The sequence below is a fragment of the Panulirus ornatus genome, chromosome 69, assembly GCF_036320965.1.
Source record: "Panulirus ornatus isolate Po-2019 chromosome 69, ASM3632096v1, whole genome shotgun sequence".
Lineage (NCBI taxonomy): Eukaryota > Metazoa > Arthropoda > Malacostraca > Decapoda > Palinuridae > Panulirus > Panulirus ornatus.
In genome coordinates this window covers 16445806-16457461 of record NC_092292.1, presented here as the reverse complement: position 1 = coordinate 16457461, position 11656 = coordinate 16445806, and the positions used below count along the sequence as shown (strand labels likewise).

General features: G+C 43.1%; 1 protein-coding gene across 1 annotated transcript in view; it reads right to left on the bottom strand.

The window, feature by feature from the left end:
- Positions 1–10132: 10132 nt before the first annotated feature.
- The window catches only part of LOC139747664 (uncharacterized), a 41452-nt gene continuing 39928 nt past the window's right edge, over positions 10133–11656 (bottom strand). Inside the window, exon 4 of the mRNA XM_071660230.1 lies at positions 10133–11604. Within this exon, the coding sequence (XP_071516331.1) occupies positions 11233–11604 (372 nt within the window). The 3' untranslated portion in view covers positions 10133–11232. The remainder of the gene's footprint in view (positions 11605–11656) is intronic.

Genomic DNA, 11656 nt, shown 5'->3' with positions numbered 1-11656 from the left:
CACCACCACCACCAACAACACTACCACAGGGCGACGGCACCACCACACCACCACCAACACTACTACCACAGGGCGACGACATCACATCCACCACCACCACCACACCAACACCAACACTACCACCTCTCACCACCACCGCCATCAAGAGACTATTACCACCTTGGTGCTTTTGGAAATCTCCCACTGGTACTTCGACACTGTTTCCTTCACCAACACTACACCCTCACCAACAGTGCTTCTACGCCAGCTCTACAGCCTCACCAACCAACACGGGTACGACACCAACGCTATAGTCTCACCAACACTGCGGCCTCACCGACAGTGTTACTACACCAACACTACATCCTCACCAACACTACAGCTTCAACAGCAATGTCACCAAACAAAAGCTACAGTCTCCCCCAACACTGTTACCACACCAAGACTATGGCCTCAAAACTCCATCAGAGTGGACAAGAGACAGCAGTTGTTGAAGCTGGCGCTGGAGGAAGACCTCCAGGGTATGATAATACCAAGTCAAAGGTCACGTCCTTTGTATCTTATAGATGACTAAATCCTTGTCTAAATGTCTCATAAATATCAAGCTTTTATCCTTTGCTAAGATTTGCTCTTTCATTGTGCATCGAGAACACCATACAATCAGATGGGTCATCAAATATACTCATGGTCCTTTCTCTCGTTCAGTTCTTTCTTAATAGTAGCCGAACGTGACAAAGAGCAGAAAATCATGCCTCAGTTCAAGGGCAGCTCGACCGAAAGGCCAAATGAATATGAAAACAGGAAAGCAAGGATTTAATGTAACAACCTCAGGAACTAGGAGAGACGAGATGAGGAAAGGAATCACACGAGCTTTTCTGTGCAGAGAAAAAGATAGATGTCTCTCTCTTTTTCTCTCTCCTGTCTTAGAGGTCTTTAACCTTTGGGGGGAAAAATGTACATAAAACTGTAGCATCACCAACATATAATATCTTCCCTTCCTAATATGTTCCACACGTCTTCCAACGATCATGCTTCCCCTGACTCGTCATGTGTTTATGTCTTCTAATTTTCCTTTGAGGTCATGCGGCCCAAGATGCTGCCGACTTGGGTCGCCGGCGAACGCGTCGTTGATGTTCGTTAGCAAGTTGCATTGTCAGGATTACTGCATAGCTTCAGCCGGGTCCTGGCGCACAATAAACCTCCTTGTGGCATCCCATCTCAGGAGCTCCGTGTCGCCCATCTGTTTTCTTTTGTTGTTTTTTTTCTGCTCTTACTTCCTTATCTAGCGTCTCCTGACTTGTTTCTCATTAACGAGGAACGCGTAAGAAAGCATAAAGGAATGATAGTTGCTTCAGTGTAGATATAGTTTGTTATAGGAAATTTATCTCGATTCATAATTCAATTTAGTTCTGAAAAATTATTTAGACGCTTTTGGTTATAACCCCTCGATGACTGGGCTCAGTATTCACTACATTTATGGTGTTTTAAATTGATTTGTAGCCTCGTTAGGAGGTGAACTGGCTGCCTTGTGACCTCGCCTGATCTGGTCCAGTGCCTTGTGACCCGACCTGTTCTGGTCTAGTTGCTTTGTGACTCAACCTCTACTGGTTTAAGATCTTGGTCGTCTGCACGGTGACCTCCCATGTGTTCTGGGAGTTGTTCGCAGTCTCTTCTGGGTGTCTGTCTGTCTGTCTTTGTGTCTCTGTCTATGAGTCACCGTTTCTGGAAATGTGTATGTCTGTTGTATACATGAATGAAGGAGAACGAACCTACCTACCAGTACCTACGTACGAGAACCTACCTAGGGCTGCCTACCTACCAGTACCTAGGTACGAGAACCTACCTAAGGCTGCCTACCTACCAGTACCTACCTACAAGTACCTAATCTACGAGTTCCTACTTACCAAAATCTAACTTAAAAGTACCTACCTATGAGTACCTACTTACCAGAACCCACTCACAAGCACCTATCACGAGAGAGAGAGAGAGAGAGAGAGAGAGAGAGAGAGAGAGAGAGAGAGAGAGAGAGAGAGAGAGAGGTCTATAATGTTCTATATCTTAATACCATGATTTTTGCTACCTGCCGCAGGAAACAATCTGTTTGTACAAGACTGCCTGAGAATGACTGTGTGAACTGACCCAACAAAAAACGTCTGCACATCGCGAGCCATCGCACAAAGGCTGTAAAATTCGTGAATTATAACACTTGGCTGATCTAAGACGAAGCAAATTCTAAAACTGCAAGTTCAAGAGCAAAATATGAGAGGGGAAAAAACTACACAGAAATTACCAAAAAAGAGTTTAAGATACAACAGGAAGCAGAATGTTAGGCAAGAGTGCTTAAAAAAAACACAAAGAAAAACAGAAAACATTTCACAAAACGTACAAACAAATCTTAGAAAGAAGAAAAATAATTTGAGGAATCATGAAATTATCACAAACAGCTTAAAAACTTTAGTATTGGAAAAGTAAGAAAAAAAAGTTGGTCGAAATTTCATAGAAATGGGAAAGTATAACCCAAAAAATCATCAATACGCTGAGAAATTGGCGCAAATATGTGGAAGGAAAGTAAGAAGACATAATGGAATATTTCGTCGACCAAGTCCTGCTGGGGCAGATCACCTCCTTCCTGGCTTTGAACTCTGGAGTAACACTTCCCTGTGACGTGTGACAATGCGCACGGCCCTAGACACCCAGCAGGTGTGTGGGGAAGGACAGGTGTGCTGCAGCTGAGGGTGAGTCACGGAACCAGAGAGGTCAAAGGTAAACACACACACACTTGCCTTGCCTGGGTCACTCACACGCTTCAACTTCCAGACTTCGCCAGACAAGAGAAAAAAGAAAGGATTTAATTTTCTCTCTCGTTTGCATATCATGCCATTAGATCGTCCTAGCAGAACGATTTAATGCTTAAGATTACTTTTTGGTATATTAAAAGAAAGATAGTCGCTCATTTAACGTATGCGTGAGAGCGAACATTTTCACTGGCATTCATTTTTCACAGCGATTGAGGATAAACACTACGTTTGGCAACACTTTGAGGTGCAGAAGAGCTCCTGCTTGCAACGCTGTTGGCCCTCTACCTCTCATTTCTCCACTTTGAACCAAATTGATCTCTCGTCGAAGTCGTCTTTAGATCCATTTTCATTTTCGTGATGTGTTCCTCATCTTGTGTCTCAAAGCCTCAGGTGAGCTAACATCGTCTTTGATATCTTGTTATCGTAAATTATTCATAAGCTTCTTTTTTATTGATAATGGTCGCATTGTTATCCCCGGGTATAGAATGAGATCAATACAAACATTGATGGGATTTATATTGATGTTTATGATTAGTACTTACGTTCTCGTCCTGTCCAGGAGTCGATAGCTGGTCTTAGCAATAATATACAGTGTCATTCGATAGCCAATTATTGCAGTGATACACGATAGCAGTCGATTTCCCTCTCATTACACTACCATCAGCCGATATCTCCTTCATTGCAACACGATATCAGTCGACAGCTCTGTCACTGCAGTATCACTACGATATCACTCGATGTCCTATGATGGCAAATTGATAGTCAGTCATTACAGTAGCTTAGTATGTGGCGCATATGCTCACAGCTCAGACTAACAGACCACCCAACATCAGGGACCCTCATTCAACTCATCCTCCCCCACCCCCTCCACCACACCCACACACACACACACACACACACACACACACACACACACCGCCTCGGACTGGTTCCTCTCAGGGTTTTATAATGCATAAAAAATATCGGCCGATCTAGGGAGTGGGAGGGGGAGTCTTTAGGTTCTTTCATCACTATATCACGTAAGACCCCGCCTTCTAAGGTGGGTAACGAGGAGTAATACTGTCATAAATACACCGTGAGAAGTGGGCAGTCCAGTCTCTTTACCAGCTGGCAGATCCGGGTTCGACCCTGGTTGCTGGGAGGGTTCGATCAGACACTGTTATTCGCCACGGTGCCTCGATAGCCAGCCACCTTCCAACCCAGACCGCCATATACCTTCGGTCGACGATGCTTGTTTCCCTTAAAGAGAGATCCTGTTCGGCAGGGGAGACTAGACCAAAAAAAAAAGAAAAATGCTGAAAATAAAGCAAGGATTTGATCATTAAGACAGAGAGAGAGAGAGAGAGAGAGAGAGAGAGAGAGAGAGAGAGAGAGAGAGAGAGAGAGAGAGAGGTTGTGATAGAGAGAGAGAGGTTATGATTTAGTTTTATTTCACATGAAATAGATCTGGTTGTAGTTATCTTGTGTGCTAGATTGGGAGGGAATGCTACACTCGTGAGGCTCTTAGTGTGTGTACAGGCACTTTCCTGTTACATTTTGCTGAATCCTGCTATCAAGAGATGTTATTTGGAGGAAGTGTTTTACTGCCATTTGATCTGGTTTTTCATACGACCAAGATGGAGAGATTCAGCCTAGAAAAGGGAACAGTTGGAGAGCAATATTCTTGAATGAATTAGAATGTCTCTTGACCAGGGTCAGTGTAAAACATGATGGTTTATCTTAAAAGGTTACTGATTTGGTAAACACCTGAGCATGTGAAGTTTCGTGATCAATCCTGAGTCTCTCTATGTTTCTAGCCTGGTGTGACTGTGGTCGGAGGCTCTCCTGGGAAAATATGTAGCCTGACGCAGATGTAGTTCGAGTTTCTCTTGGAATAAAATATAACATAAGGGACGAGTAGTTCGAGGTTTGCTCTAAGGTTGTAAAACCAGACTCAGAAGTTCGAGGCTCCCCTGGAAAAAATATAAACTGACGCAGGAGTAGTCCGAGGCTCTCCTGGGGAAAACATGACCTTACGTAGTAGTACTTCGAAACTTCCTGGTGAAAAATATTACCTGTCAGGAGTGGTTCGAAGATCCCATGGGAAAAATACCCTCAGAACACAATTTCAAGTTACTTATGACAAAGGTTAACAGATTTTTAAAAACCCTTAACTTTTCTGTGTTCTCACTAGACCCGGCAACTGTGATACAGCAACAACAGAAGGCATAAAGGAACCTGAATGATTGATCATATTCCTTCCTCTGATGTCTCCATAGACTCCAAGAACAGGTGTTTGTGTAAAAATCGCTCCTCTGTTGACACTTCTGATGTTTCCTCACATTTTTTGCGTGAGTCAATGGTAACATGGCACAGAGTAGTTGTTTTACGTCTCTATAGTTAAGGTAATTCAATCCCCTTAATTTAGTGTCTATCCTTTTTCGCGCACCTCCTTATGAGGAGTCGAAATACTCTTTTGAGTATTTTGATATGAATTCTTTTACGCAGTTATCGGGGAAGTGATTAGTGTTTGATCTTGCACGTAAATTGCGCGATGGATTCTGAGAATACCCTGGAATCTAGATGACCAGATGGTATGTTCCACACTAGAGCTCTCTCCCAATATTTACCTCCTCCTACTGTTCCCCCTTTCCCTTTAAAGCAGCTTTCTTAAACCACTCGTCACCTCGGCTGATTCGTTTAAACTGGACCACGTAAGGGCAAAATTATGCCCTAGTCTCTCTCTCTCTCTCTCTCTCTCTCTCTCTCTCTCTCTCTCTCTCTCTCTCTCTCTCTCTCTCTCTCTCTCTCTCTCTCCAAAAATAACATTTCGTCTCGGTCGTAATATCTGTGACCTGCATCTAGGCCACCATTCGTCATCAACCCAACTCCCCCGCCTCATCCAGCACACCCTCGCTCAACAAAACCATCCACTTCAGGTACGAAAATTACAATCATGTTGATTGTCTCCGCCTTATTTGCCTCTGAGCAATATCTTGACAATTACGATTCGTCTCTGCCGCCAGAATGGAGAAAGAGGAGAAAAAAAATGAATCATTGAATTCGCATTGTCTGCTGTGGTTATTATGACCCCCACCGAATGCTCTATTACATAGAGAGAAAGCCACGGGGTTCTATTGCTGGTGTGTGTGTCTGTCAGTCTCTCTCTTCCCACAGCTGACTCTCTCGCTGGAGACATTATCAATTCATTCTCTGCCAACTGACGGCACTGTAATATAAATTAGAATCTCATGTTCACGACGGCTCACGTCTCTTCTTATGGTCACAGGTCTCCCCTCTCTCTCTCTCTCTCTCTCTCTCTCTCTCTCTCTCTCTCTCTCTCTCTCTCTCTCTCTCTCTCTCCCAGTGCACTAGCTAGGAATGACTAAAAAAGACACATTGCCTTTTTTTCGTGGGTCATCTTTCTCCTCACAACCCTCCTAGACTCTTGGCCTCCTGCTTCCTTCAATACGAAAGAGAAGCTTGGCACACCAGGTGTTGTTGGTCCCACATATAGACGGGTGCACCCTAGGCTGCTGTTGTGTTCCCTTCTAGACAATGTCTCAATCCAACGCACCGTATCACCGTCGATCCGCTACGCCATTCATACCCCTTACGCCATATCCTGCGGTTCTTTGTCTCGTAATCATTGCTGTCATGATGTTTTTATTCCATACCTCTTCACTCGTTCGAACCCAGACACACTGTTCACCACTCCACGACCCTCGCACTGCCCCAAACCCTAGACATTCGAGAGGCATGGATTCCTCACAAACATCTGTCAAAGTTACTCACTCTCTATATTTTTCTCCCCTTGTTCATAACACCTGCAACATCTTTTAACACACGTTAATTAGTTTTCCCGTTGTCTCTCTCTCGTAAAGACCAGGTCAAGTTCTGGTGGTAGAGGAGTTGAGGAGAGAAGTTCGTGTATCTGTGAGTCTTCGCGTCCAAAATGCTTGATGAATGTTGATGAAGACCTAGGGCAAAAGTGGGTATTGTAGCAGTAATTGTAGTAGGAGTAGTAACAGTAATAGTAGTAGTAGCAGTAGCAATAGTAGCAATAGTAGTAGTGGTAGTGGCAGTATAAGTGAAAAAAAAAGATTCAATACAGCTTAGATACAGCCAGGAAAATAAAAGAAAGTAGATAATCATGAATTCAGATCCTCTTCTCTCACAATCAGTTTCCCACACAGGTTCTAAAAGAAAGTTTATACAGAAATTTATTCCATATAGAGTTGGAAGCAAGTGTGAGGCAGTTGACTACACCTCATGACATTTTTTCCAACTCCTTCCTCATAATTACGACGAATTTATTCTGTTTATTCTTCCAACTGTGAAAGTACCTTGTCAACTGCTAGCCAAATACCTCAGTGGGGGCAACACTTGGAGGGGGGGGGGGGGGGGGGAGAGGTAACCATGATTGTCAAAGCAAGACACAAATGCTCTAAATCTAATTTAGATTCTATATCAAAAACTAGTCGTAAACTAAAATTGAGTCATGAGACGTTTAAATCAGAGTCGAATACTGTAAATTTCTGTCAAATTTGTAATATGAACCTATCTAAATGGATGGCTTTACTAAATCAAAAGCCTCTAATTCAAAGGCTATACTTGATAGCCCATTACCTCTGGACCACAGAAAAACCTCCATTCCAAGACTGATTAGACGCCGGAGGCCAAAAGTGGCTCTAATTCTATTACAAATTCTGGATCACTGTCATGATACGAGCTTGAGAATAATGTACGCCGTAATCAATTTTAATCTCAGGGGGGGAGGGGAAAAAAAAAGGAGTGAGAAAATTGATCACCACTGTAATCTTGTCGGACGAAAAGAAAAAAAAATTGTCAGACAAATTTGCTGGTGGAGATGTTTAGTTTTGGTGATGCCTGGGGATCAAGCAGATTATTCTGTGCAGTGGATTGATGGTCCTGGAGGAGGCTCGCGCCCCTGGCGTCTCACAGTGCCCCCGGGGAGATCAAGGGGTCTTTCTCCAGCTGCTGGCTTTGGTGACCACGTCTCTCTCTCTCTCTCTCACGTCCTTCATCTCTCTCTCTCTCTCTCTCTCTCTCTCTCTCTCTCTCTCTCTCTCTCTCTCTCTCTCTCTCTCTCTCTCTCTCTCTCACTGTGTGAGACGAAGTATATTAAACACTACGTTGGCATGTTAACCTGAGGCTTTCTACCTATGTTTTAGACATATCATCTTGTATGAGCAAAATTCTTTTGTATACTTGAGCTAAACAGGGCAGGCCAACTTCACGAAACGCTGGCAGTTTACTGCAAATTTAGTGCACTTCCTGAGTGGCAGTCGTATCTGTTTAACGAATGGTTACATAGGGATAGAAATCAGAGGTAGGGATAATGGGATGGTGTAAGGAACGCGTGGTGTCAAGTTGGAGCAGCCAGTGTGTGGGGGTCGTGGCTGGGAATGTGGCGCTCGTGATGTTATGACGAAGGTCAACTTCCTCAGGCGAAGTGGAGTTCTTCAGGGAAGTAGCTTGGATCCTGCTCTGTTTCAAAGGCTTGAAGGTGACACTTCATGAGAAGAAAAAAAAAAGATTTTTGTAAGTACCTGTAAACGCTCTCTCTCTCTCTCTCTCTCTCTCTCTCTCTCTCTCTCTCTCTCTCTCTCTCTCTCTCTCTCTCTCTCTCTCTCTCTCTCTCTCTCTCTCTCTTCTCTCTCTGTTTGTCTTTTCACCTGTCTGCTTGTCTATGCCCTGGTCGAACCCTTTGAAGACATTATTCCACAATTCGTCCCAGAACTGGAATTAACCCACAACATCCAACATTTTTTTCTTCCCTTTTTTCATATCAAAGTTTATGAGAACTTTCGCCCTAACCAGGATACAAGCAGCGGCTCATGACCATTATAAAGTGCACACAAATTTCTCGTTCATGTTCCAAAATATTTTGAGAACCATTATACTTCAGAGCAAGAAATGCAAGATCCGGTTTATGATGCATTTATTTTTATAGTTCTTGAGGCAAATGGCATGACATTATATAGGTCATTGTTTTCGTATGACATATGATAGAAAGCGGCGTTTTTTGCTTTCTAGAATTCGTTCCTTTCAATTTCCAAAACAAATATATCAATTAACACTTCATGTGAGTTTCAGATATAGAAGTTTTAACTTTGCAAAAAAATTCCTCCCAATTTGATTCATTGTGTGAAAATATCCGAGGCGATTTTTTTTTTCTCCAGAAACACCTCACAATTTACTTGACATGTTATCAGAAGAAAAAAAAATCATTTACAACAGTTGTATGATAAGCTTTTGCATGACTCATCTTGCCAGTCATGAACACTAAGATCTCCATGCCAGTGTTTCCTAGATGTAACTTAGAAATACTATCTCCTATCTCTTTTTCCAGGCTTTCCAGTATCTTCAAAGCGTCTGAGAGAGAGAGAGAGAGAGAGAGAGAGAGAGAGAGAGAGAGAGAGAGAGAGAGAAAGAGAGAGAGAGAGAGAGAGAGAGAGAGAGAGAGAGAGTGAGAGAGAGAGAGAGAGAGAGAGAGAGAGAGAGAGAGAGAGAGAGAGAATCTTTACGATCTGTAGAATATCTCTTACTTACATTTACTCTTGAATATCAGTAAGAAATCTAGATACCCTTATTGCATGGGACTCACTTCTACTCAGTAGATATGTGTACATCTTCTACACACATGCACGTATGTAGATACACATTCACTATCACACATAGCAACACAAATGCTCAACGTACAGATACAACATAAAAATTTAGCGTTTTTAATAACAGCCACGACAGGTTCAGAGATATAAAGGAGACGGAAATCTTCTAACCAAACGATGTCATTTGCAATGAAAAAAAAATAGTTTTACATTGAATAGTTCCATTATTCTACATGTCATACCTCTGTTTCTGGCTCATGATAATAGTAAGGGAAATAATTCCATGGATTATCATGTGGCACTGAAAACGTTTTTACTTCATTGTTATTTCATTGGCCTTAGATTGGCACCATATTTTGCCGACAATTCGTATTATTTCTGCTGTTGGATTAAGATGGGTTGCTGTTAAAGATGAGGATTAGGTCTTCATGTGACGTTAAGAACTGAGGTTCTCTGTTGTTAGGAGTGAGTTATATCTCTTTCTTGCCTCACCTCACTTTTCCATCGAGAGATCAAGTAATGTGGCCATATTCATATCTAAATCATCAGATATGTTATCATTTGCCCAGATAATAGTCCACCTTCCTGTGGGTTCCGGATCCCTCCCTACGCTTCCTCTGTTTACATACATCTGGATCTCTGATTTTTGCCTCGTGCCATCGATTTCCTCATCTTGAAATAAGAACTCATGACATCAATTTTCTACATCCCCTTCATCAATTGGGTATAGAAATCATCCCAGTCATTTCGTATGTACTTTATTAGGTTTTTATAATAGATATCCATACATATTCGCTCATGTCAAGCACACAAGTATCACAGAAAATATTACCTAAATTATGAGAACTCCTTATCAAACTTCATACACACTTCCTTTTGACCCATACATATAAATCTAGATTTGCCATACATTTGATATCAGTTTATATAGAAATTATTTCAGATCTTATGGTTTCCATCTATCATATAAATTGATCATTTTTACATGACTTATGATAAGGGGGGACATGATATGTATTTGGTAAGCCTAAAATGCCTACAATCACCACCAACCAGCCTTTACATATAGACTTTGATAGGTGAATAGAGACAATAACAAAAGGAATGTTTAAGAGTTTTGTAAACATTGGTGTAGTTCTGTAATTAGTCATGTAATGTGGGAGTTTAAGTTAGGGGAAAAATCATTTAGCACGACGGTACGACTCATGAGCACGACGGTACGACTCATGAGCACAACGGTACGACCCTGGAGCACGACGGTACGACCATAGAATACTATGGTCTGACCCTCGGTGTTTATGATTATGACGTGGTCTTTGACCCGACCCTTAAAGGATCAAATTAAGAAAGTTGCTGAACCAACCCCCCTCACCCAGCGTTTGGTCACGTGATGGCATAATGGCTTGCAATTAGCGGCCATAAAACAAATGAAAGTTACCTTAAGAGACACAAGTTGTGGCACTTATGACTTGCTTCTAATGGCGGTCCCGTACACAAGAACAACTTTTATAAGGATGGAGAGAAAGATGATTGCGTGTGGAAGTGAGACCGAGAAAGGAAGACCGAATGAGGGAGAGAGAGAGAGAGAGAGAGAGAGAGAGAGAGAGAGAGAGAGAGAGAGAGAGAGAGAGAGAGAGAGAGATCGACTAACCCGCTTCCCACTTGACACGAGAGTTTCACCATAATAACCCCATACAAAAACATCCTCCCCATCGCCTCCTAGACTCGACCGTAATGAACACAGACGCCAGGTCGGTCATGTAAAAGCAGCAGTACAGCCTCTCCCTCCTTCATCCTGTGCCCGCAGACGACGTTATCAGAACACGCCTCCCTCCCTCTCCCTAGAAATCGAGGACTCGAGGTCTCCTGTGCCTGACGAAGATGTTGGGTGAGTTCTGCTTCCAGATGTACACGCCGGAGGGACGGCCGTTGAACACGAAGCCCTTCCTCGGGGGTAAAAAGGTTCTCATCGAGGAGCTGTCTTTCAGCGTCTTGGCTGGTGATCTTGGCTGGGGTTGGGGCGTCGCGGTTGGGGTTTGGGATCGTGGCGTCGTAGTCCATGGTGGAGGGTATGGCGTCGTGGTTGTAGAAGACCTCAGGGTCGTCGGTGAGGACGTGGGTGAAAGCTTTTCTTCAGCCCTTGGTACGACCACGGCAGGACTCCAGTGGTACACCTTGCTGGGTCGTCCATTGCTGATGAAGTCTACGTTCACCTGAAGGGTGAGGGGGAAGGGGAATTATATAATTATAACACTAATTACTGCT